The sequence below is a fragment of the Manacus candei genome, unplaced genomic scaffold (genome assembly GCF_025592945.1).
Source record: "Manacus candei isolate 608988 ecotype Guabito, Panama unplaced genomic scaffold, ASM2559294v1 h1tg000005l, whole genome shotgun sequence".
Taxonomy (NCBI): Eukaryota; Metazoa; Chordata; class Aves; order Passeriformes; family Pipridae; genus Manacus; species Manacus candei.
In genome coordinates, this window is record NW_026138053.1 from 13,900,191 (window position 1) to 13,928,034 (window position 27,844).

At 41.6% G+C, this 27,844-nt stretch overlaps 1 protein-coding gene and 1 long non-coding RNA gene across 6 annotated transcripts in view; one reads left to right on the forward strand and one right to left on the reverse strand.

The window, feature by feature from the left end:
* Positions 1 to 25,356, forward strand: part of RPAP2 (RNA polymerase II associated protein 2) — a 54,017-nt gene extending 28,661 nt beyond the window's left edge. For 3 of the 5 annotated variants that reach the window (XM_051802655.1, XM_051802659.1, XM_051802669.1), the window contains 2 exons: positions 3,559 to 3,708; positions 4,278 to 4,395. In XM_051802655.1, coding sequence (XP_051658615.1) covers positions 3,559 to 3,697 — 139 coding nt within the window. In that variant the 3' untranslated portion in view covers positions 3,698 to 3,708; positions 4,278 to 4,395. Of the gene's footprint in view, positions 1 to 3,558; positions 3,709 to 4,277; positions 6,690 to 24,528 lie in introns of those variants that run through there. The other 2 variants (XM_051802644.1, XM_051802633.1) reach the window with 2 other exon arrangements.
* Positions 1,671 to 27,708, reverse strand: LOC127478019 (uncharacterized). Its single transcript, XR_007907103.1, has 4 exons — positions 27,607 to 27,708; positions 13,143 to 13,318; positions 8,069 to 8,119; positions 1,671 to 1,812 (listed from the first exon to the last, which is right to left on the reverse strand). It is a non-coding gene; the product is annotated as an uncharacterized LOC127478019 (long non-coding RNA).
* Between the last annotated feature and the right edge of the window lie 136 nt (positions 27,709 to 27,844).

Here is a 27,844-nt window from a genome sequence, read left to right on the forward strand (position 1 = left end):
CAGAGCCATTTGATCACACACACACAAAAAGCATGGTATTGATATCAGTCCTTACCAGATCCCAGAAACACACTTTGATGTAGAGTTTCCATTAAAATGTTTTTCATTTGTGTCTGAGTATTGGCAGACTTGTAGTATAACAAGTTTTTCTATTCAGACAGGGTTCTGTTTAATGCTTTATTGTAGTAGCTGTCAGGTAATGATCTCTAGTACTTCACAGAGTGTCTCCTGCACAGTTGGGTTTTGTCGTGTGTTTCTCCTGGCTCAGTCCTTGTCAGCAATGTGACATGACTTTGTCATAGCCATGAAGCAAAAGTGCTTTAGAGTCGTGCTAATGGCACATTGCTGGAATGGCTGATTGATCTCCCAGAATCTTCAATAGCTGTGGTGAATGACCTGAAATGATGGTGGAGGCTTGTAAGTACTTTTTGTTAAGTGTACATCGTACATGTTACCAGATCTTCAGCTGAAATGCTTGCACAGAGTGAGAGGAATAGATTGCTCATAGCCATAGTCCGATTTGTAACTGTCAAAACAGAGCAAAAATGCATTGGTCTTCCTTTCAGGTGGGGACCTGTTGCAAGAATCTATTGATTGCACCTCGATCAGAGGCTTGTTGGCACCCTTGTAGCACATATGAAGTAATCTGTGCCTCTGTGTGTGTTTTTGTTGGAGAAGGGGAAAAAATTGCTGCCTGTATTTGCTGCCATATCCTCCTTCATTTCCATGTTCTGAAACAAGTGTTCAGGAGACTTTGTGATCCTTCATTAGTTCAACTCCATCATTCTAATAGAAGAGTAGTTACCAGTCATCCTGGTTATGATGATCTTAAAAATATACTTGTCAAATGTTTTTGTAAGGCAAGTAATTCACAGAAAGCTTGGGTCTTGAGTTGAAGCACTGAAACTATGTAAACATTTTGTGGTAGCCAGATGTCATTTAATAGCTTGATGATAATTGCTTGGTCTTCACATGAATTTCGCTTTTGTGGTTTTTTTCTTGAACATATAACATATGTGGAATAGCCAGCAAATACAAATTTTATCAATCAGATATAGTTTGACATTTTTAACACTTTTTAATCTTTACAAATACCTGTTTACCATATGGTGTAAGTGGGTGTGCAGGAAACGACACTTTCATCAACTCTGATATACTACTTTTCCATGAGCTGAGCATGAACATTTCCTTTTAACGGGTGTGCTGAAGGCGAGCCTTTGAAGAATGGGTGTATGATTTTGGACTGTAACATTTATATTTGTGTAATTCTGTAGGTGGTTATTTTAAAATCACTTCATCTTTTAGCTTTTCTTATTTTTATTTTACTTTATTCACAAAAGTCTGTTCCAGATGAATGTTGCAATATGTGAAAGAAGTAACAGAAAAGCAAAATTCATATTTTTCTTTTCATTGTTGCAGAAGCCAGTTGTTGTTTTTATTGTGGTCCAGAGTATCCCGTTTCCTGTTTATATTCTATGTCTTTTGAAGATGCTGCAGTGTTTCAAGGGAATTCTATGATCTTTGAACTGAAATCCTGTGTATCATTAAATTGAATTAGTCATGATAGTTTCTTCAGACATAGGGTCATAGTAGCTTTCAGTGACTTGAAGATACTGATCCCAAATGCTGTTCTGGCTTGTTTGCATACAATTAAGGTTTAATTCAGTTAAACAGCCCCTCAATGCTCTGTTGTGCAGTATCTCAAATATACATTGGACCAGTGTTACTTAGAACATGTGACTTACCTCTTGATGCAAATAAGCAACTTGTGCTTGCTCCTCTTGCAGACAAAAGCTTCTGCTCCAACATCCACTTAAAAGTAGAAAAGTACTCAACAATAACTGCTTTTCAAATTACAAGTTAGACCAAAAGGACACAGTTTTCCAAGAGTGAAGTGTTTGCACATATATTCATAAATGTTTAACACATTGTCCCATCAAGACGCAACTTTTAACTAATTGCTAGAAACTTGTACGTGCCTCTCTGAAGTTACTTGTTGATTTAGTCTCTTGCTTATCAGATAATTAGTGACTTAATTAGTTTTTAAACAAAGCTCAGGTAAGGAAAAAAATTGATCCACAGCTAAAATGTCTTTTCTTTTTTTAACTTCCCTTTCTCAATATTTAATGCCTGGTAATTTCCCTAACAATATTAATACCTTTTTCTTTCTTTCTTGGTGTGAGCTATAGTAGCTATTCCTTAAACAGAGTGTCTTAAACAGAGTTTAACATTTAGGATATGTTTGTAATTCATGAAACTATGTAATACTACAAACTACAGTACAAAAAAAATTGTGTGAGCTTCATTGTATAAAGATTTTAGTTTTAGAGTATTACTTAAAGCTGCACAAGTTTTCTCCTCTTTTTGAAAAATAATGTCCTTGTTAACATCCTCTTAAACCCATGGCAGGAGTAAGAAAATTCAGATAAAAATGCATGTAAATCTACATCATTGCCAAGAGAGTGGTTGACAATGCTGCAACTGCCTGGCACCAGCACTCAGGAAGTCATGACTGTTTCTGCCACCAGTCTTTTTTCATATACAGTCTACTTAATTCTAAGAAGGATGAATTGAAGACTAGCAATAATGCATCTCTGGGTGTTTCTCTCACTATCCTTGTCTCCAAACACTCTGAAATGGTTACTCTGATCCTCTATCAGCACTTCCTCTGCTCCCCCGCTGACAAAGCGTCATAATGCAAAAACCAACCTCCAGCCTGTGAGGAGGGGCTCTGTTCTGCCAGCTCTGTTCTAACTGCCCAACCTCTTAATTAAACTGCTTTAAGGTACAGAGTGTCAAAACTAAGAAATCAGGTTGCTCTGATTACTCACTCAAATTGTTCCTTGGTCTGAGAATTTAATTGATGTCTCGTGCCTGTGTGCATCAAGTAAAATAAGTAATAATCCAAAATGCCTCTACGGGAGGCTTCTCTGTGTTTGGAGAAATCTTGGCACAAAGCAAAATGGGTTTGCTACTCTTTAAGTTGTGGTTTATGGCACACAGAGCAGGGGAAAATTGGCTGAGGAAGTCACCTTCTTGAAAGTCTTTATGAACTTTGACAGTGTGTGACTATAAATATTATTCTTGGTTCTTTTAAACAGAATTTTATGGTTCTTTTATATTTTAGTCATGCAAAGAAGTATACAGCTTTTACTGTATGATTGTTTAGGAGATTTTTGGTAACGAAGAAAATAATGACCGAGATCTTTCCTTTTTTATGTATAATTGTATCATGTTTTGCACTTTGTTCATTCTGAATTTTGTTTATCTACATTAAATAACAGCAGTATACACCAGTTAGAGACATACAAACTACTCACTCATTTTTTTCCAATTAGGGTTTTTTTTTCACTACATCTTAATTAAAAATCATATTTTGGTGTGGATCACATTTTATATAACACATACAGTCCATTATATTTTGTAATGAATCAAGTGTGACAGTATGCACTGCCTTTCTTCAATACCGTTGTTTGAACACACAAGCTTTGCTTGTTTTTTTACGTCAGACACTGAAAAATTGCTTTTCTGTATGAAATATGTTTGGTTTTTTTCCAGATTGTCACAAACTACTCCACTTTTCAAGAATACTCAGACAAGCCCAATGTACACACAGTTCCTGACCACGTTGCTGGAAGAACTGCATTTCAAAAATGAAGATTTGGAAAGTTTAACAAGAATATTTAGAATGGACTGACGACTTGAATGGTCAGTCAATTTTAAGCTACTTTGTGTGTCATAAAACCAAGGCAGTTAACACTGGTTTTTATTTTCAGCATTTTGTAAGTATGCACAGTAACTACAGATTGTATCAGCCAGAGTAGAAAATGTGTGAAGCACATTTTAAAGTAAAGAAATATATATAGTATGGAAATGAGTGTCATCATTTTGTCACTTACAGTAAATGCCAGCTGCTTACTTATCACATTAATCTTTTGATAATATGTAGTGGTTTACTGCAATTTTGAGAGGAATTTTTACTACCCCAATTTTTAAAAAAAAAATAAATTCTGTGTGGCTACAACAGCCAAGGCTCAGCAGGGTTTTTTTAATTATTACAATTAAATTGTTTTGTTCAGTCTTTGTGATATAAAATGGAGTCGAGAGATATGTATTTTTTCCTTAACGTTGAGACCACATTGCATTCTGGGAAGGCCAAAAAATTTAGAGCAAATACCTTATTTATTTTGATCATATTAAATTGATTCAATGAAAACAGAGTTATAATATTAATTAGTGTATTAACATTACTGATCTCAATCCTTTGTTCCCCACAGAATAACATGATCATCTTAACATCTCCTACCACCTGAAATAGTTGCACAGAGAATAAAAGAATACCTTCAATTGTTGGAACTTTTTTAAAATGAAAAATATAGTTTAGTATGAATTGTACTATCTGCACTTCTGCTTTTTCATTTCCTTGCTATGGGTAAGAATTTTGAAGTCTTGTGGGAAAGCTGCCTATAACAGCAGTTGTTCAAGGTATGCACGAAGACAAGTTACCATGTGGATCATCTGCAAACTGTGTGTTTAAAAGCAGTAGAAAGGAATTTGTTTTTTTCTTAGTTTGGAAACTTTCAGTTTGTCTACAGGAATTAGGGAAAGAGGGGGAGGGGAAGAATATTAGCCTGGAGTGTTAAGAACAGTGCTGCTGACATTTTTCCGGTTGCCCCAATGCATGGAGCAGTAACTGTAAGAATGACTGTGACAGTACACAAAGATGTCTGAGTTATAGCCTGTTTCTCTTGCTGCTTCTGACAAAAGGAGTGGTCTTTGAACTTATGTAAAAGTTATTTTTAAACAGACTCTGTTAATAATTTGGACTTTAACATATATTTTAATAACTAAAATTTTTGGCTTTCAGTAGTCATTTAATTTCAAAGAGACATGTTGTTTAGACTGAGTGTCTTTGGGCTTGCTTCTGGCACTAACTGATTATAAATTGCAATTTAAAACTAATCCACTAGTGATTCTTAACGATTCCATAATATGGTTTACTGCATCGTTCTCAGTTCATAGGACACTGTCCTCTGAGAGCCTTGAAGGTTGTAAGTGACAGTGCTTAGTCTGCAGCAAATGCCAGCACTAGGTAAGGCTGAAGCAAGACTTACCAGGGCTGCTGCGCAGCGACTCCATTTGAAAAAACAAAGTTTATTCCTTTGTTTTGTTTCTGTAATTGGACATCATAAGGGAACTCTCCACTTAATTAGTTTATTGATGTGTTGTTCCTTCATACGTTCAGAATAAACGCAAAGAAGGCCATGCAGCTTTTCCCTGGAAGCTTCATTGTGCAGTACACTTTATTTCGGAGATGCTTGACTTTTCCTAACTTACCTTGTAATGGGAAGTTATGTTCAGTATACATTGTAAAAGCAACAATTTAGAATGTGCATAACCTTTAATGCAGAGTTACAGCTACACATTTTTCTAAGTATGCAACAGGAAAAAATTGCCCATTGCAATCAGAGCATGTCTGATATAAAATTCGTAAGAGTTACTGGATAGAAGGTACATCAGCTTTGGGCCGTGATGGAAAAAGTTTACTTGATACATATGGAAAGAAGGGTCAAAACCTCACCAAAAGATAAACTTCTGTAGAAGACTGAGTAATAGGTATGATACTCTTAGCAGAACTTAAACCTTGATTTTTACATCTATTTGCTTCTGATTTTAGAAGTTAAATATATTTCTATTTTTAGCTAGAACTTCACTGTGGATGAGCAAGCCATTGTCCTGTTCCATGCACATTTACCTTGGGGCACAAAGATTACCTCACAACAGTTTTGTTATACTGACTGTACCTAGAAGGCATTACAAATATATCAGGAATATGACTGTGTTTTATTACGTTCGATGGCTCACACTTGGAAAGTTTTTACACTTCCTGTCAGTTTAGTGGTGTGATTTTTTTTATTTTTTTTTTTAGTTATTTTTAGGCTTGGTCTTCAGCACCTACTGTGTAGGAAATGTACGATCTTGTAATAAGAATGAATAGGTTGCAGGCTCAAAGACCTCTTTATCAGGGTTCAGTGTAGCTGCTTTTACTGTCTTTCTCAGCAGCTCAAAAAAGTAAGCTTTCAGAATTTTTGTCTCTCTCCTTCAGCTCCTGTGTGGTAAGCTCCCCCATTCTTTTCCTTGCCCTAAGAGAACAGAATAACCTTTATCCTTCCATGAGGCCAGAAAAAAGACTTCTGTAGAATGCTGGAAATGCCCTGAAGAAATATTCCTCACTTACCTTTAATGATTTTATCTCCCTTAGACGTGAGTAACACACATATAAATAAATGGAGACAGTATGCATATATACACCCATTACGAGGGAGAAAGGCTGTAGACTCATCTGAAAAGGATCTTTCATACTGTCAGCCTTAACGGTATGTAAAGATGACAACTGAAGTACCAAAAATTAAGTTAATTTATGTAATTTTCTTATTAGCATGTTTTGTAACAGCTTAACTGCATAGAAATGTTCAAATCCAGAAATCATTTTTGGCTTAAAGCTAATTTCTGTCACAACTATCTGTCCTTTAAGAGATGTCACTCTTTCTTAACTCGGTTTTGGTGTCGCTCCCCCACTTCTCATTCTGCTTCTGTTTGCAGGCAGATTGTTGCCTTGTGGCCTTGTTGCTGTGCTTACTGTCTTTCCTTCTCTGTGAGCTGAGCGGATGAGGGCAGATGACACTCAGGTCAGTGGTGGTTTCAGCCTTATCTCATACACACTAAATTTTTGTGACTGACTTGTGAGCTGCTGAGACCGACTTGTGTAGGGACATTATGGATCTGGGCCTTAGGGTAGATGGGGCATAAGTAGGGCAAATAAAGTGTGATATTTCTTTAATAGGGGAAAACCAGACTTCTACAGTGATTTTTTTTTTCTGATGTATATAATGGATTAAGTAAAGAACAGAAGAACAGTTTAGTTTAAAGCTTGAAGCAGAGCCTGCTTCATGCTGTTGCAGCTTCTCTACATCAAAGGAGGAATGTGTGACACAAACCCTGCCCAGCACAGGTATGGATTTCTTACCAAGTTTTCTGTAGTAATGAAGTAATCTCAGAAAGAGAACAACCATGTATACTGAGAAAGTCACATTTTTTCAGTGTTATTCAAAGCAGTCTTTATGCTGGCCAAAGAGGCTGGCAAAAAGGCATGTGTCTATTTTCACACCAAAGTTCAGTTCACAGTCCTGTAAATACTCTCAGTATAAGCACTGCCCTCTGTAATACTAAACTTCCTAGTGCAGAACCCTTCACTACTGCTGTTTTGGTTCTTTGTGCCCATTGACCACGCTTGCTGATTTTTATTGGAGAGCAGAGGATTCAAAGTGGTCCATTTGATAGTCACCATTTCGGGAAAGTAGGAAAGTCGTAAGGTAACCTGTAAATTATCAGAGATTATGCTGCATCTGTCTAAAGTTGGCAAATGTTATGCTTATATATGGTAATACAAAATTCTACATTAAAACCAGAAGAGAGCTTGATTTATTTCATTGAAGACTATCAAAACAAAAATGTGCCTTAGTAAATCTAGAGCAGCATAACTGACAGGGCTGTGCTGCTGTCTAAACCCGGGACTGGAAAGTTAGATCTACCCTGTCTTTTAAAGAGTGATGCAGGGAGCGACAAGGAGCATGGTACATGTATGAGATACATCTGGGGCCTCAAAGGCTTTGTCCACACTACACATAGAAGAGTCACCTGTATTTTCACTCTTAAGTCTCAGTGAGTAGCTTAAAAGTGAGACATCTGTTGTGGTTTTAGGGAGAAATAACGGTTCTGTGAACCTTGATGTTCCATGTAATACCCTTCTTCCCCTAATTTGAGAGAACCTGGACTCTACAAAATGCAAGAGGGAATGAACAGCTCAGCTGGACATGAAGTCTGAACTGACCTTTTAACTGCTGGAGAAAAAAAAGGACTAACACATCAGAGAGAAGAAAAAGGAAGAGAGAAGGGGAAAGCAGTATTCACACCTTCTAAATTTAGGCATCCAACCTTAGGTACCTGCCTGTCTTAATTTACTTCAGAGAGAACCAATGCTCTTAAATTTAGGGTCTACAAGTCTTACCTTAGTGCAGGGTATGAAGTGGGTGGTGGTAATACCTCTGTCCCTTAGTCCCTAGTGAGGGAAAGAAAGCAGAAAAGTCAACTCAGAGTGTCGACCATAGTAGACTGGTTCTCCTTGGAATAATTTGTAATAGTTTATGAAACTTAGACCCTAAGTTTCTAAGCAATCTGATCCTATTGTTCACTTTGATGGCTACTATTTCTACTAGAATTTTTCTTAACCAGTAAGAGTTAAAACCAAAAGAATTAAATTGAGTGGCACTGTTTAGGGGAAAAAATAATGCCCATATGTTGAAATTACATCCAGGAGGTTACATTCAAGTTCTACAATTTGCCTCTAAGCTTTCCATACTTACTGTTTATTTTTGCAATTGCGTACGAACACACAGTGCTGTGGGTGGGGTTTAGATTGATCTGACTGGGGCAGCAGGTAATGCTGAACTGTCATTTCCAGTGAGCATTAAATATTGAAAACACAGAATCAGCTTCTCTTTTTGGCAAGTCCTAAGTTTCCATTAGCAGCAGATGGTATACAAGGCAGGGTTAGGCATCTACCTATAAAGACCTCTTGTTTCTCAACTGCACATCTCTACCACCTGACAGCCAGTCGTGCTGTGATTAGAGTCAGAGGAAGTGGGTGTGCCTTCCATTAGCAAAGGCAGAAAGTAATATTGCTGAACACTTTTCCTCTTGAGAGCTTTCTTTTTGTGACTATTCATCTTAGAAGCACTTCTCTGCACAGAGCGTGGAATGCTTTGGGAGATGCTTGAAAGATGCTGTGGAACATGAACTGTGGCATTTGTGGTGCTAAACAGGATTTGGTGAGGTGGGGGCAGGGAGGAGCTGGAAACCCATATCTTCAGGCAGCACTCATTTGAACACTGGTTTAAAAAAGCAAGTGAAAGCAGATCAGCCACTGAGGCAATGTAAGGACATGTGTGATTAAATGTTAGTCATTCCCCCTTAGTTGCTTGCAGCTGTAGACTAGAGCAAGGTGCAAGCTGGAGTTCTAAAAAAAATATACTGACTTTGCTACCAGAACTGAATGTGTAAAGTCCTAGACTTAGGAAGGCTAATCAATCAGAACAGTGCAGTGGCCCCTGTACACTGCAGATGTCCTCCTGTTTGTTGACTTTACTGTGCTATCCTGCAGTTACCCCAAGACAAGAGCTCTAAGGAGGCCCTCTCCAAGAACAGGCTAGAGCTGACACAGAGGTGATCCCAAGGCAGTCTCCTCTTGCCACTCTGCAGAATCCCACCTTGGAAGGCCCCAGGATGATTTGGTAGCCTGTACTTTAAAGCAAAGTCTTCAGTACGTTTTTGCACGCTGTGATTACCTGTGGGAGCTGCTTGCAAAGATCAGAGCGCAGAGCCAGCGGGGCTACTGACTGCTACATCCTGCACCACTGCCAGCCAGATCAATGCCATCTCTGGCAATTTTGAGCCTCTTAAATTTCATGGTGTATGTAACTGCACTGAACACTTAGTGGGACAGCAGCAGCTTCCTGGGAGTCCTACAATTTGGTTAGAATTAGTCATCACTACAGAGAGTTTGAAGGACTTTGGATTCTGCTTTAATAAGCAGCAAACATTTAGATCAGGATTTACATCATAAATCTTGCTTTTTTGTTCTACTCAAACAGGAGTGTCTACAAATCAGGTTAATATAATTTAACAGTACAGTAGTTAAGTAACAAAAAGGATCATAATTGGTAGTATTATCTAAGAAGCCAGAACAACCCTGCTTACAGCTGTCAGCTAAGATCTGACTCATCTAAGGTATTTTATAGCAACCATATGTTAGGCACGTCTATCTCACCTATTATGCAAAAAAATGATAACGTTTCCTAATCAGGATTTGCCACTGAGCAGGATTTTCCATAAACATCTCAGTATTGCAAGCGCTATCCACAGTCAGGGGAAAACCTTTTGCAGACACTTCTGATTTGTTAATTTAATAAATAGAATAAATGCTTACAAATCTGTGGCTAGTACTGATTCAGCAAGGCTGGCTGTAGTTCGAGTTACAGGTGCGTTACTTTGGCAGTTGAAATGTTAAAATGTCACTTTAGCACAGAATTCCTGAAGGTGACTACTAGCTTTTTTGCACTTCTTATGCAAGAAGTGCAAACTCCTGGGTGTTTCAAATTGAAGACATGGTCTCAAAGCATGTGATACATGAGAAATACTTCACTGAGACCAATATTAAATTGGTATAGTATCTTTACCTGCATAGACAGAAGAGGGAGGGTGATTTCATATCAGTATACGAGAGCAAGATTAAAAAATGTTTGAAAATATTACAGTCTTTTGATAACAATGCAGGTGGTTAAACTAGAATAGTAATTGCACTTTAACAAAGGCATACACTGTTGCAAACCCCACTGGCTGTTGATTTTTGGGCAAGTTTTAGATCCAGTTCACTTTTACACAGAAACCTGCCTAAGCCTACACCCCTCTGCAGTCTGACTACTTCTTGCACAAAGATTGGTTATATGTCCATCAGCCTTAACTATTCCCAAGTGATCTTAAGGAATAATATGGGGGATGAAGCTGCTGTCCCAACACTTCCCTCTGTTCTCAAAAGGGCAGTAGTTTTACTGCTTAGAAACTCTGATTGACTTAAAAGCTTTTTTGAATACATTCTTCTTTTTCTGAACTGTGGGCTGTCACTAAATTAAAAAAAAAAAGCAAAGTAGGTATTTTTGCTGCTTAAGATCTTTGGCTTGTTATAAAATTTCACAACTAGAAATGTAGTTAAAGTGTTTCCTTATTAAGATAATTTTTCCAGAGAGTTTTCGAAAATAAGTAATTTTACATTAGCCCTCTACAGCTCTAGGTCAAAAACATGTCATCTCTGCTAACTAGTCATTTCTAAGATCCTCCCAAGCTCTGCTCTTTTGTTCACTGAACATCTGATGCTTCTTGTTATTCTTCTATAACCACAGATGTGCCCTCTTCAAAAAACTCACAATCTCACAACGCTAAACTGACAAGTTGAGTGTCAAACCACACACCCCAAGCAGCAGAAGAAAAACAGAATCCCGCTTGAAGGAAAACAAATCACACAAATTGTTTCCAAAGAATGAATCTGAAACATTTCAAACTGTGCCCAGGCATTGTTTCCTAAGAATGCAAATGCCATTTTTATGCTCACTTACTGTATAATCAGAGGCTGCTCTCAGAAGGAAGAGATAATTTTGAACAACTTTTTATTTCCTTGTTAGGGTGAGTTTTATCTCTTTGAGCTGAACTGGAGCCTTGCTATGGGACCAGGATGGGTCTCCTTTTTGCCGAAAAGCAGCAGGGCCGTTGCTGTGCTGGCTGAGTTACACAGCAGGGTAGGTGAGGCCGCTTCCCCGGGAACGTGCAGTTTGTGTGCCACGGAGCCGCTGTGCACCGGAGCCCCGGGTGGTGCTGGCTGAGAGCAGCCGAGAGCTGGACAGGACTGAGCAGAGCTCCCTCTGCCTGAGCAGCCACCTCTCTGCTCTAGCGGGTCCCTGGTGACAGAAGGTTCTTTGGGCAGAGTGAAGAGATTTGTCGGGTCTCTGCAGCCAGGCTATAGCAGGACCCACAGCCCTTTCAGCTGTAGTGCCTCTCTGCAAGCCATCCCTCCTCCCACTGCAAGGGCTGATGTGGGAAAAGATTGCAATGCTGTAGTGCTAAGGTGCCAAATATGTATGATTTGGCTTGGCAATAATTCTATAACTTACCTGAAAGGCCTTATGATACTATCCTGCAAAGAATGACATGTAAAGGCAGTAGGAGGGGTCATTACCATGCTGAAAAAATACTCAAGACCAGCTAGCTGGTTTCCTAATTAAACTATCAAGCACAGTTCACACTTTATGCTGTCTCCTTCTCTCTATGGTTCAAAATTTGTCACAGCATTAAAAAACCCCAGTTAAAATATAAAAAGCATGGCTACAAATGTGTATCTAGCTGCCTTGAAGGCTCTCTGTCAATATGTAACTGTAAGATAGTGCTGTTGTTTAGGCTTCACTGAAAAACTTTTTTAATCTGATGATTCAAAGGTGAAACATTGACCTTCAGTTTTGGTACTTGACTGATGATCTTCTGTAAAGATCTGTGTAGGAGTAATGCTGAATTCTGGGTTACATCATTTATATATCAAGAGTTTGAGTCAAAAGTTGGATTTCTCTTTTTCCTAGTTCATTTCTATCTGATGGCCTTGAATATAAGAGATGATGCCTGAAGCAAAGCTGATAAAGTCACCAGTGCAAAGAAGCAGGGGGTGGGAGGGACACAACAGCATAGATACATATCTTCACATCCTTATTTCCTTTACAAAGGGAGGAAGGAAGTTCCCTGCAGGTTAGCCAGAGAGTATCCGCTCTTACAGTCTAAGAGGTAGCAAAGTACAATTTCCAGGAGCTGCAGGCTTTCAAAAATATTGAATTCAGTATTTCACAGATAATACTCCATAAAGTGCTTTCTATACCTAGGGCTCCTGAAAAACTTCTACTAAAAATTCACAACTGAGTGTACAGCCAGAGTTACAGACACTCACCCCACCATTTCATATCTCTACTCCGTTTCTGTCCCATCTTCCAAATCCTTGTTCTTCCCATCCCTGTGCCCTTTCCACTCTACCCCTTCCCTAACTCCAACAGCTAGCACTCATCTTCCTACCTGCTCCCTGTGTGCCCTTATAAAGATCCCACCCAACAGTCAGCTTCCACAGCAGCAGAGACCCCTGGGCTTCCCACCCCTCCCGCTGGCTCCCTGAACCACAGGAAGGGTCAGCACTGCCCAGTGAGGGCCTTGAGTCTCCTATCCTCCTGTCCACATAGGGAGCTGCTGCAGGGAACCTGCTGCAGGGTTCATTTTTTCAGCACAGGATGGCAAACGGGCCATCTCTGCCCTTGCTCCTCAAAAGTGGCTCACACGTGTCCTTGGTTTGGTGCCCGTGAACACAGGTGACCTCTCTACAGCTGGGATGGCACTGCCCCGGGGCCAAGTGGATTGTGCAGGCAAAAGTACTCATATAAGGATTCTTAAAACAGCATCTTTAGGTTATTATGAAGGTTGTCTCTAAAACAGATATGACTCACCCAACAGCTACAGCAGTGCTCCTGCGCAGAGATGAATAAGAATTTTTATGCAACTTCTTTAATCAGAAGAGGCCTGCTTGGTTGAAAATGAAACCTTTGCAGGAAAATGTTGGTTTTGATTAATTTCTCAACTTGAAAAAGTGTCCAAATTGTCAGTGTGTATCACTTCAGCATTTCTAAACACACAGAAAGGGGGAAAAAGAAAAAATTAAGAAAATTAAGTTTCAAGTCACTTTTCATTTTAAGATGGGTTAAATTTCATTATATGATCAACTGGAGTCCAGCCATTTTAACACACTTTACACCATGAGTTTTTTATTTGCAAAAATTTACATTTTCACTTGTCTTCCCAAATTGTTTGCTGTAGATTACACTAATACATAGTAGTAAATACTAGTAAATACTCAAATGTATTTTTCCTTAGTAGAAGTACAGTATTTATTTTTAAAACTAATTTGAGGAGGAGCCATAACAGCTTTGTTTGGAATTTCCTGCTATGTAATATTAGCCCTTGTATCTCTATAGACTGTTACCTATCAAAGCCATTACCTTTCATAATGCAACCTCAGGGAAGATTTTATTGCTGAAAAAAAAATATCCATTCCTACTTTTAACTAACTGTTGTAAGAAATTGTTTAGTTTCAGAACTTTGACCAGGATTACAAATTCACCACTGAAAATGGATCAAACTAATCAGTGGTTTCAGAGGATCATGCTTATTTTTATTTGCTGACTTTTTGACTGAGCTAATAGTCTTCTTATGGCATATTTACATTTATTGAGGTGAGCTCTTTACCTGTTGAGGACACCTTTAAGATGATTATCAATTAGCCATTTGATCATCAATTTCAAAGCATTTTCCAAAGATACTAAAGCCCTTCTCACAGAAAAAGAAAGTGAAAGGGGAGTGGCGTGACTCCTCTGGGCACATGGACTATATCAGATGCAGAGCCAGAAATAAACTGAGCTTCTGGTACCCACACTCGTGGCCAGGGCACTAACATGGCTTTTACCAAAACTGATAGCAGGCATCCCACCATTTTGCAAAGGAACATCCCTTTCTGGTGGAACATGCATTTGCAATTCAAAATATATTTGCTTGGGTTTTGGCAATACATGCTGTAATGCCTCCCTTACTCTTTTGCCTAACCCTACCCAGAGCAGGAAGAAAAATAAAAATGCATTGAGCATATTTTTCTGTATCAGTTGCTTTGGCTTGATGTTGCTGATACTGTAAACTTGGCTCCACTACAAGCAGAAATGTTACAGTTGAACTCAGTGAGATTTTCATAAGTAATCACAACCAGATTTGGGTCATATCTGTAGATGTACTCACTGCAACCTTTAGGCTCAGTTTTGAATGTGGTTAAGTGTGTTGAGGCCAAGCACTGTAAAATAAAGAGACTAAAAGCAGACCGTTTGCTCTGGCCTCAAGTGTGAATGCTGAGCTCTTTGAGGAATCTGAGCCACTTCATCTATCTTCTTGTCCCTTTATAACCGGCCTGCCTGTTGAAGAAGACAAGATGAGGCTACAGATGTAAGGGCAGCTGATGGTTGGGACAGAGCTACATGGGAGATGTTTGGAGAGCACAAGACAGGAGCACTGTGGGGATGGAGGTTTTGATATCCTCTAGCTCAGTGCTGCTCATTAAGGCCACCAACAGTAAACTCATGGGGTTAGGCCATGGGCTTTAAACTGCCCTCAGGGAGAAGATAACGTAGCCAGTCTGGTAAAATGGCTATATCAGAAAGAAAGCAGGATGGACTAGAGCAATTGATAATACTTTATAAGAGTCTGGCAAAACCAGAGTATGTTTCAAAGCAGCAATGAACTTCAGGTAAAAGATGAAAGAGGGTATGAGAGACAGTCCAAGGAAGCCTAAGCCAAGTGGTTAACTACTACTACTACAACAACCCAATAGTTCTGGGTTAATTTGGGATGATTAAGGAAGAAAAAAGTGCTTGGGGGTTGGGCATGGGTGGGAGCTGTTGTTACAAACTAGTAAGATTGCAAATCTTGGCTGACTCTGAGCAAAGATTGTAAGTATTAGTTCATAGTTCTAGATGGCTTGGTTTGGGGTGGTTGTTGGAGGTATTTTTTTTTTTTTAAATCCAGGCCATCCATGTAGAGGCACTTTTTATTCAGTGAATTGCATCAGCACAACAGTCAAGGTACATACAGTATGTGGCAGCTTTTGCTGACCTTGCCAGTTTAGAGCCCATGACTAGCACTTGTTCAGAGAGGGAGGTAAGAAAGTGCCAGCACCAGGTGCCATGTGGAAACTTAAGCAGCACCAGCTTAGGAGGAGAGAAAACACAGAGGTTTAGGGAAGAGAAGAAGAATGAGAACAAAGGTTTGACACAGAAGGGAGCAGCAGATGAGCTCACAGGAGGAGAAAGGGGTGCAGGGAAGAAGCTGTGATGCTAAAAATCTGTGACAGTAGAATGGGCAGAGAACATTAGAGGATGTGGAGCCATAGGGTAATAAGGAGAGTGGGTCAGTGTTACAGGGTGATCTGAATCGCATAGTCACAAAATGCGTTTTAATACAACCAGATGCAATAGAACCACCTGGGAGAAAAGAAAGCAAGCTCCTGGGATGAGAATCTGCCTCTGAAAGCAATGATGGATATAGGGTGTGAAGTCAGCCTAGACAGCTAAATGCTCAGCACAAAAGTGTAATTATCTTTTTAGCATCTGCATTTGTGTATCAGTGTTTTGTTGCATGTATTCCTGTACAGATGTTTCTTTAAGTACAGTACTAATTATAAACAGAAGAACCACCACAAAATCTGCACAGGCGTCACAGACTTGTGAAACCATTGCAGACCCAAACCATGGTGCAGATGGTGAAATGGTCTTGTGTGGGAGTTAACTATTTCCACATTAACGTTATTCAATCACAGTGGCCCATTTTCACATAGCTTGCTGAACTTCAGAAGGTTTGCACAAAGGTTAAGGTTTGACATTTTGAGACGGAGTATCTTAGTCCTCTATCCTCTAGTGAGAACTACAATAAATAATCAATAATAGAAGAGAAACACACACTCTTACTGCATCCCTTTCCAGGGTGGAAGCACTGAAAACATGCTTTTTTGACACAAATGCCTATTCTGAGGTTTTCATTACCAGGATTTCCAGTAAAATAGCCATAGGCAAGAAAGCACTTAATCTGACTGTTACATTAGGCTTCCTGAAACCACATGTAAGTGGAATTGTGAGTGCAGGCGTAAGAAAATGTCCTTAAACTTCTGATGGACAAACAGAATTACATTTCTATCAATATGTAAGGTTGCGATGAGGTTCTACATAAAGGGTAGCATTTAGTGTTTTAGGGGTTTTTTTTGTAACCAGTGTGATTTCTGTTAGTTTATGCAAAGCACGGCTCTAAGAATGAAACAGATTGAGACAGGGCATAACGTCTTGTCACAGCAGCATAATTCATGACTGCATTCAGAAATCACTTCTCTCTTTAGATTTAGGTATTAGTTCAGAGATTACTTCTAGAAAGCAGTATTATCTCTTAATCACTCTGTTCTACAGATCTCTAATTATATGTTTAGCTAATTTATTACTGCTGCACATCTGTTATTTCTGCAGTACTGGATAGATACAGCACAACATTTTCAGTGTTACTGCCATCACAGAGCACTGTATCTGTAGGGGTTTGCCCTTCTTGATCGGAACCCACCCCTCTCACCCTGGTACTTGCTGTTTTGAGGCTGTGAGAGGAGGAGGAGAACCCTGGAAGCAGCCTGCCTGCTCTCACTTTTGTCTCCTGGATGCAATGACCAACTTAAGGGAATTTAGCTGCAGAGTCCTTGAAAGTCTCCAACAAACATGTATGAATTGTGGGTTCACAGCTTGCAGTAGGAGTTGCAGGTTGGACAGAGGTAAAACTCCAATACTAAAACAAAGATCTTTGCTACAGGCTTGATCTCAATGTCCTGGAGCAATTAAAAGAGCAGCAGAGGTACCAAACTGTTACCCACCACCAACATGGCAGGATTCAAAAGTTCTCTGGTCTGTGTGCCAGTCTCAAGTCAGAAGCTGAAGCCACCTGCACACTGATTCCCTGGTCACTGAGAGTCACTGCTTTGCTCTACAAACCCAGCAATGTCATCCAGACAGCACTCACAGGCATGCAGGTACAAACATGATGTAGAGGGAATTGGCAGGGTCATTAAGGAAAGTCCCTACGCCCTTGTGTCCCCAGGTATAGGTCCCATTTCCCTGTCACACACCTTCAGGTAAAGAAACAAAGTGCCCATTTCAGAACAGCAGCTTGAGAGGGATGAACTCTTTCAGGTGCTTTTCCCCCCTTGGGACAAAGCAGTTCTGCAGGTACCCTGCAAATAGGAGTGTGGAGAGAGGGGAAGACTTCCCACCCACGAGAGGGAACTGCAGCTTCATAAAGAGGAGGGCACAGAGCCAGAGAGACATTTTCCCATTTTCAAAGATTGCTGAAACACAGTGGCTGCCTGTAAACCCAAGCAAACAGCAACATAACGGGTCAAGCACTGACATAAGAGAGTTCAACTTACTTTGGTAATCTGACAGTTACAGGCAAATGAGAACGGGGACCATAACAGCCACTCTTAAGCAACTTTTAAACACACAGTGTTTCCTATGGTCACAACACAGAGCAATCCCAGGAACAAGTCCTCTTAGCACATAATGACTGATAAGTCACCCAAAAGACAAAAACCCCAGCACTCTTTTTAAATGCAAAAAAAGATTAAAAAAAAAGGTAATTTGAAATAAATACCTTCTACGAAAGAGGAGAAGACTTGTCAAACTCTCCTGTGTGCATTCTGCTAATTGGACCAACCCACAACCCAAACCACAGAGCATTCAGGCAGGGTCTAATCCCACTGCAAGGAGGCCCCTGTCACACAGTAACCTCCCCCTCTCCATTAAGGTTGGGTTCTGACCAGGAATGGTTGCATCCTTCACTCTGGTTTCTGGGGATTTACTGTTTTGTTACAGCATTGGATGTGCCACTTCCAGTTTAATGCACTGAATTTCAGGCTGCCCCCAATCATGTGCGCAGCTACTGAGCACAAGTTCTTTCCCCAGGAAGGTTTAAGAGTAGCCCTTAGTGTCATGTTAGTCCCCTGCCTTGAGGAAGAGCAGAGTGAAAAACAAATGCTGCCATAAGCACAAACCCAAAATGTGCTGAGCCACGCAGAACTGCAGTGGAAGTACTGGAGATAAGAGTAACACCCACTGACCTGGTATTTCCAATAGTCAGCAGTGACCAGGAAACAATTGTTTTCCCCCAGTAGATGGACTGTTGCTGAGTTTAGCCTGCAGAGACACCCTGGCAGCACCAGTGAGACTCTTGCTATATAGGTTAGATGCAGTCCACACAATATTGGTTGAGTTACAGAGCTACAAACAGGTTCAGTTCAGTTTAGAGCACAGACCACTCAGATTTACCCTAAATACAGCAGATTAGATATAAGTCATCCTACAGTCAGGTTCCTGCTCTTTGACTTCAGTTAGAATAAGACAAATCTGTCACATGTGAGTCAGCTTCTAAATGCTCTTGGCATGATGGGAGTTTGCATTTATACAGAACTATGTAAATACCAAAAAAGAAACCAAAGATTTGACCTTTGTTTACCCAAGTGAGTCTCAATTGAAAAGGCATGTCAGATTTTAATAGCATTTCTAGGATTGATTCAGCTCTGACAGACCAATTTCCACAAATTGACTGCAAGTACAACACATCTGTACTCAGCAGGAAGCCTATGCAGAGACTGCAGTGGCATCAGGAACCCACAAGTTACACAAAATAAACACTTTGGTGCAAAAGTCTGAACCAGGAGCAAAGCCAACATGACAGAATGCACTGATTTTTTCACCACCTTCTCTCCAGCAAGGAGCCCTCTCCTGCAAACATCTCTACCACGTCTGGCTGTCCCAGGGGAATGCCCAGCCGGTTGGAGAAGGTGCACGAGCAGTGCCAGTCCTCTGACAGCACCATCGATGGGTGCACCCTGCGTGCACAAGCTCATGGGAACCAGTCATCAAGGGGGCCACTGAAACTAGCACTAGCACCGTCAGCACGGGACCAGCACTGGCAGAGATGCCCTATCGCAAAGCTCTGTGTCCCTTTGCTCACATGTAAGCCCAAGACAAATCCTCAACAAGGGCACTTTTACCTTTAGTCACAACTTCACGACCATCTTTTTAATACCTTGGGCAAATATTGACTCGGATCCAACAGACTGAAAATATTTGTTTTGCACCAGATGCAGTGCGTGTGTATCTTTGAAACATTAGCTAAAGGAGTGATTTGGGAAAATAAAAATTCTAGGTGGATGTGTTTACTTTGCAAGGTTGTTGGTGTTGAGCTCAGATCCCAGAAGTGTGTGTGAAGGTTTCCACCACAGGCAGAGAGCCAGCTGTGAGCACTAAGATGCAGAGGCAGCAAAGCTGTGTGCACACACGTGCGTTCTGCCTCTGCACTCACCACATGACAGAGGGAGGGCTGGGGATCACTGGTGAGGACGTTAACGGGTCCATACACTCCCGCTCTGAAGAGACCTGAAAAGGTCTGTGAGGTATAGAAGAAATTACTGAACTTATCACTTCAAGACACATCCTCCAAAGTTCTTGGCATCTAATGTCGGGGCTGCTTTTTGCAAGAACTTGAGCATCGTTTCCCTGGCTCCCAGCTGACATCAGCTTTTGGAAATGATGACACTGTTTCAGGGGAAGGGAAGGTAAATGCCTACTCCTCTCCCTTTTCTCTTGCCCCATCTAACCAGAAAGAGTTCCAGTAAAAAGCACATATCTAAAGCACATATCTATGCAGGGAAACAGCCTTTGTTAGGAGGCTGAAAGCAACAGAGAGGTAGTTTGAGTGGTTTAAGTTGCTTCAGTTTTCAATTCTTGGGACCCTCCCTGCCCCAAGTGCCAATTCCCCATATGGAGGCATCTCCATATCCCCAGTTCCCCAATATCCCACTCTCTCCTACTAAAAATTATCAGTCAGGTGTGGCTTTGGCAGTTGCAGAGCTTGCTTATGGAAACTGGAAAAGAGAGGGAAAACAATACAGGAACTGAAGGAATAGCACTTCAGCACCATTCAGTAATCTATGGATATTCCTTCTGTCCAATATTTTCATTTTGGGAGTTAATTAATTTGGGGGGCCTTTCAGAAGGAACAGGATTGTGAAAAGAGGTTCTTTTCTGCATTTACCAAATAAGCATAGAAGAAAAAAACTACAGAATTTTGTTCAGTATATTTGCAGGAAGAGTCCTAGTGAAATATTTGTTTGCTGGGCAACTCAGTGCCAAACTCAATAGTTAGAAGTTTGTATAGAACAGAATTATTCCTTGGAAACAATGGACTGGAAATTCATAGCAATGCTTTTTGATGTCTCTTAAAATAATCATCTTTGAGTCTGCAGCACATCCCAGGCAGCATTTGAGAAGTACAAGAGTAACATTTTGCTGAGTCGTTTTTCACAAGTGAATCTTTTCATCAGATAGACAACAACACCTGACACCTGGGGCTCTCATGCCCTCTGAACAGTCAACAGATTTTGCCCAGAGCAACAAAAATGAGCAAGCCACACACTGATCCACACATACACCTACCTCTAATGCACTGCCTCCTGCCCCACTGGAAATTCAGGGGTATTGGAGTTTTCCTGGTCATGAAGGACCCCTACAGCAGCCAAGACATCCTTTCTTACCTGCAGGGTCTCTGTGAATCTCTGCAGGAAACTAGCCCTGAAAGCTTTACTCAGACACTAAGCTTGCATTAAAATCAATCTAATAACATTTGGGAGCTGTGGGAACATTGCACCCCTCTGAAGCGGAGTTATAGGTTGGTTTCAACGTGATGATCAGTTAAACCAGCAGTAGAAAAGAGATCGAATTTCTGGCCATATGTTTCCTTGAAATATTCCCTTCTGCCATAAGTTCATTACCAGAGGCCAAGACACTTCACAGTAACATACCACAGGTTCAAGGACTAAGGTTATTTTACAGGAACCCTAGAAAGACGCTCTTCTGTACTCATGTTAATGTAGTTAAGCTCAAGCCTCAGTGTCACAGCAGCCAGCATGCAGAACCTCCTAATGCAGTTGTAAATCTAGAAAGGCATTTCTGAGGTTTCACCCTGCCAAGGAAACTCTGTAGATACGTTACAGTCAACATGTCTCATACCTGGAGGTTTCTGAGCCATCATCCCCACCATCAATGCTATGCACACTCCCTCCCCAGCTAATTCTTGACCGTCCAGCACACTCTTAGCTGTGTGTCCAAGTGAGTTCAGCCTAGGTTTCCTTCCTCAGGATCGCAGCATGTAGTTAAGTACTCCATCTCCCAAGTCATATTCAGGTTATATTCCCCCTTCAAGGTGTTTGAGGCATTCCTGTGGAGGAATCAAATCACTCCAGCACCACCTCATGAATCCTTAGCCTGACCTTTCTGCCTACAGTTGCCCAGTGCCTGGACATGCCAGAGGCATTTGCTGCACAGGTTTTCTCTCAAGTATTGTGGTGGAGTTTCCTCCACGTCTTTGTCAACAACTGTTACAACATACAACCAAGCACCACCGTTAGCAAGATGTGCAATTACCCTATTTGAAATTTCTCTTTCAAGTTTATAGGACTGCAAACACACAATGAGTCCCTAGTAGGTCTCTGTATGCTGTTAAACAGAATCTCCCCTGGCCCATGACTTCCTCATACTGATGGCATCTTCCCTGTTCCCCGTACTCCTCTGCCCTGACCAGCCTTTACACAAAGGGGCATTTTAGTTTGGTTTTGTCCTACAGAAGTGAATTTCAGTTCTCAGGGCATCATAAAAAGTTGTTAAGTCAATCTCAGTCACATGAACATGGCTTTGTACAGAGCTAACAATAAAAAGGATCTGTGCAAAGCCCGTTTACTGACAGATGAGGAATTAGGGCCATTTCACACTTTTTAAGTTGACAAAATATTTTGTTATGCTATGAAGAACATGAAGCCTTCTGGAAGCATGGTTGGGTAGCTGCAGTGTCAGTGTGATCAGAAGTTATGGTATATCCCCTGGCTACTATGGGCTGTGCTAAAGGGGCACTTTAGCTTCCTTAGCCCCTAAACCTGATTTCAGTCACCACCCTTTATTGTCAATAAACATAAGAGCACCCCTTTGGAGTAAAGAGATTGAAGTAACAGGAAACATAGGCACAGGCCACATGTGTGTCAGGCTAGGAGTAGGGCTGCATGGTCACAGGCCTGTTCTTGCCATGCACTGGCCTGTCTGGTAGCCCACATATAGGAGCCAGCTCTTAGCAAGGTTGTCTGCTACCAACTCTCACATAGATGTGACAACCCTCTGTCACAGCGTGGGGGGACAGGGAAAACACAAGTCACTGAATCATCCCATAGCAGCAGCAGAGAACAGGCACAGCAATCCCTGCAGCCCAGCTGGAGAAAGATGAGAAGCAGCTTTTTGGGTAGAAAGTGAGGCCTGGTATTTGTTGGCTTCTGTGCCATTCAGGAAAACAAAGTGCAAGGAAACAATTTTTTGGTGGTGGATTTTTTACCTTTTTCCCCCCCTGCTTCAGCACTGCCAGGCCACTCTTGTCAAGAGGCAGTGGTACCACTGTAGAAGATTGATTCACCCACCAGTACTTGTGCTCTCAGGGACCTTCACTGATTGTCAGCTGAATTCCCACCATATAGCTAACCAGGAGCAGGACTGGAAAGAGGGCAATAACATTTACCTAGGAGACTCTCACTACCAGCACCAACAGGCACCCTCGCTGTAACACATGCTGCACATCTAGTTGTGCTGCTTAACTGTAGCATTTCCCCTGATTAGGCTGAACAGCGGCAGAACCCAACCCAGCTGGTGCAGTTGTCCTTTTGTGTTACTCTTGACTATGTGGGACCCTCAGGATCCAACACCCTTCCTGGGTGAGAACCATGTCTCCTTATGTTTGTGTTTTACATAGAGCATTTTGGCTCTCCACGCACTACTGAAGTCTAAAACACCAGGGTCCTTAACCTTGCCAGAGTATCAGTACAAAGGCAGCAGTAGCCTTCTCCAACATGCAAAGGTTCACAGAAAAAATTACTCAAACAAGATTTAAGCAACCGAACATGCAGAGGAACAAAACAGACATCCAAATGGCAAGTGGAAAGAGCTACAGTTAAAAAACAAACCACAGCAGTCTCAAAAGAGAGAAGTAACAGTCAAATATCTCCCCTTCTGAAATTATCTGGTGCCCAGCAGTTTGAGGCACTTCACACTTAAGCAGGCACGTGCTCTTCCATGGCCCCATGTCTGGCTGGAGTCCTGCTGTGAGCGGTGTGAAAGGTTTCAGACAAAGGAATTCAGAATTTAGGGAAGAGTAAGATAGGACACAGCTTACCCCACTTGCATAAAACCCCTTCCTTCCAGAAGTGCAACCGTTCTTTTCCATCCTGCAAGGGTCTGTGATGCAACTTGGGCTGGGGAAACTGGGACGGAAGCACCCACTGGAACATCGCCCCCCTTGCCTGGAATGAAGGGAGAGGTGGCAAACAGCCTCACCACCTCAAGTGGCCACAGAAATCAATCTGAAGATTGCCAAACCCCCATAGGAAACAGCAGCAGTGAGCCCTGCCAGAGCCAGGCCTGGCTGACAAATGGGCAGGGGGAGAGCGAGGCTGCCCAGCTCAGTGGAGGAGCTCACAAGCAAAACGCCTCAGCCATGGGGGAAACGTCACACAGGAGGGAGAGGGACACTCTTCTCAATTGCCATTAATGTTAATTTAGGCTACTGAAAACACAAATAATTCCAAAACCAACTGACAGCAGATATATAGAGTACACACTAAAGCTCAGCAAAGGTCAGGCCCCTGCAGCACAAAGCCCAGCACAAGCACACAGGAAGACCCAGCTCTCAGAGCTCAAGGCGACAGCACCCTGACTCACACTCACTATTACTCAGTGCAAGCAAGAGCATCCTGGTCCAGCGGGTCTGAACTCGCCGGCTGCAGGTTTGCAATAAAAGATGTCTTCACCCACAACCATTATTTCTGCAGCGGCTCAGACAGTTGAACAGCTACATAATGACCATCAAGACCATTTTTCACCCCTTCCCTTTTTGGGAGCTGGTCTCACCCTCCTGCCTGCCTATCCATACTGCTGTGTTTCAGAGAGGCAAAAGGCAACAGGAGAAGCAGACCTGACCATTTGTGAAATTGGGAATTTAGAGTGTAAGTTAATTGCTAGAAGCAGCCCCTGGAAGCAATTTAGACCACGTAAATGTCTATTCTCTTCTGGCTTACCACATAATGAAATACAATTAATTTGTTGTGGCTCTTAACTGCAATACACAGCTTTCCTATATGAAACACTGAAAACATATTTTTGCCTCTTTTCTTTTCAGATAAGTGTATTCTTTTGAACTCTGGGACTTAGTTTCCTGTCTCTTGCTTGCATTGATTTTCCCCTTTGAACTCATCCGTTGAGCCTATCAGTGAGTTTTGGGAATGTATTATTCATAGGGGGGAAAAAAAAAGAAAGTGTAAAACATAAGTTTTGTGTCATACTGGCCTGTCTGTCACCTCAGAGGATTACAGTTTCCCTTTAATGCCAGCTGCTCTATTACAGTAACTAAATAAATGGAATATCTTGGCCATTTTAAACATCTCCTGTGCTGCACTCCTGCCCAGCCACCTCTGACATGCACGCCAAGGAGGGAGCTGGCAGCACAAGCCAACAGCTGAGGTGCTTTTTGGGCTGCTTGAGCAGAGGACTCCAGCATTGCAGCATGAAATGCTGCCAGTGCTTTGGCAAGCTAGGCCTGGGCAAGCTGGGGTGGATGTACCCCATGCATGGTAGTATCCAGCTGGCTGGCAGATCCCACGTGTGTCAGAAAGTTGGCTGGATGGTTTTAAAGAAGAAAATCTTTTCAATAGCTGTTATATTATTTTCTTTCTAGGTTAGTCTTATTCAGTATTCTTTTATGACATCTCTACTAAAAAAACCCCAAAAACATGCAGATGAGAAGCAGCAAATAAAAGTGGTTTGCTTTCATCTGATTTAAAAGATTTATCACATGCTCCAGGTTAATCCGTTAGGCAACATTATTCCAACAAGGTGTGGCCAGCACTTTTATAATGTATGAAATACTACTTTCAGATTTATGTGCTCTCTCTCTTTATAGTCCATATGTTGTGGATATCACAAACTGGTGTGACACAGACTCTGGAAATTTTCTGAGACTCCTGTATTGGTTTTTTGTTTTGTTTTCTTTCCCCAGTAGGGAAGTCAAAGACACAACTAGATACCCATATCCAATGTGCATTCAGATCTGTCTGCAGCTTCAGATGCACAAATATCTTTTCAAATCTGATTCCATCATTTTACACACCTTATAATGCATTACAGATGTTTTCATGCCTTAAATCTATTTAGAGTGCTTTATTACTCGGAGGAAAAAATACTGGAAACTTCCACTATCCTACTGACAATTTAAAAAAAAATTACCCGTGGCATTCTCAGCAGCCACTTCACTGCAGGTGAAAACAGACATACAGGATGTGGCTTGGCAATGGAGTGAGGTCGAGGATTCAGCAGGGAAAATCTCTGGAATTTTGACTCTGAGCAAGCATCTAATAAGGTCTCTGCTAGAGAAGCACTCCATTGACTTACATGCATATTTCAGTGCTTTTCTAAATCACAATTCACCCAAAGGACAGTATGCTGACCTATGTTTCACTATTAAGTTTAGAGTAGGACCCAAATCTTATATAGTAAAGGCAAAATCCATTCCTGATGTGAACTGGGGTAATGCTGGAGATGAATTTGACACAACTGACCTGTTTGGTTTTTCTCTCTTAAGGATGGAAAATGCAGAGACTTGAGGAGCACACCTTTGTCAACATGCAAGAGCAGCACAGCTTGCAAATAGAGTTGCATGAGTCTTGCAATCTTTCACCCAGGGCTTATTCTAAAAAACCTCTTCCTCCCCCCCATCAACTGTAACAAAAGTTTTGCTTGAGGAAGGAGCAAGACCCAGAAGAGCTGCTCTCTCACTTGTGTTGCAATATCCAATCTGAGTGTTACTATCAGCTTTTGAAAACTGACTATATAGAAAACACAGATGATGTTTGCATATTTTAATTTTAAACATCTCTGCTTGGCATAAGGATGGAACCTAATAAGTTGCTTTGTTTCTGCCTCATGAATTAATTCACCTTGCTAACTGATTTGGATAAAGCATTTTGATTCCAACTACTAAATTTGTTTTCCGGGCAGGCAAAACAACTTTTGGAAGCAAAGTAACAAGTTCATTAGCTTGCCAGGAGAAGTACTTTTATAATATCTTTAAGGAATAGATCTTTTCTTTTTATAACCCACTTGTTCCACCCATGTCTTCTACATCAATCAGATAAATTCACCTTGTTTTTCAATGCCCTGAATTCTGATAGCTCTGCACACTTGATAGGTAATTTAATCATTGTTGGCGTGGATGAACACAAGCTCAAATTAGCTTCTGAAAGGCTTAGTTGCCCTGTAGATAGCTCTGCCTTTCCACTTTTATGCAGGAACTGAGCTTCGCCAACTGGTTAGCTAGAGGTGTCATTAAAAATTTACAGAAAGAAACAAAGGTGTGCTCCAGCGTCTCTCCTTACCCTTTCTACTGTTACTCTGGCAAACAAAAGGTATGGAACCTGCTTCATGAATGTAATGTAATATGCATAATGCATTTTTAATGGCACGCAGTAATAACATTGAGAGAGATATTTCCAATCTTCAGACTTGCACTGCAGCCTCTCAGTAGCCTGTTCTGATTCTCCCCAGATAAATCTTCTTTTCTTCATTTCAATTCCCCACCTTAAAGCTATGTCTTTTCTCCACAGGTAGCTGCATTTTACCTAAGCCAGCAGCTGGCACTCCTGCAAGAGGGGCTGGGGAGGTGGGAACACCTTCCCATGCAGCCACACATGGACATTTGGGGGCAGCTTGGGCCTGAGCAGCAGCCCAGCACTGGTCCCCTGAGACACACCAGTGAACTGCAACACACTCTGGCAGGAGACACACTTGAACCAATAAAAACACCTGAGTTTCTTCCCATAAAAAACATTCTCACCACCTGGGCTGTGTCCACACTGCCTCCCCGGCTGCCCACCCCAGACAGCAGGGCAGCACTAGGCTCAAACCACACTAGTAGCTCTGTTGGAAATGGGACACTCCAGGGGAACAGGCACACGTTGCTACTATCATCATAAAGGCAAATGCCAGCAACTGAGCCTGCTCAGGGTCTGCTGGAGTGAGAGCTGCTCAGAGGGAGGGAGGGAGGAAGGCTGTGCCCAGCAGGAAAGGCCCTCCTGAGGGCAGAGAGGCTGGCACCCAGGCCACCCCATGCCCAGAACCCCCGGCCAGCACTCAACTCCATCCACACCACCCCTTTCCCTGTAAAATAAATACTGAGCATAACTCTGGGACACCCCAAGCCTACCTGTGCCACCTGATGAGCTGCTCCTTGGAGTCTCCCCTGGCCCGGGCAGGGCCCAGGACATCACAGGTCCTCCCCATCAACACTTAGTGTCCTACACTGACCTTCTGCATTAATTAATCCAGCATAATGGGCCTCATGTGTGGTCATCAGAGCACCTGGCACCTTCTGTGGTGCCTGTGCCACAGCCTCTCTCACTCACTGCTGGGCTGTTCAGTAAGAGCTCGGTGTGTGGGCAGCC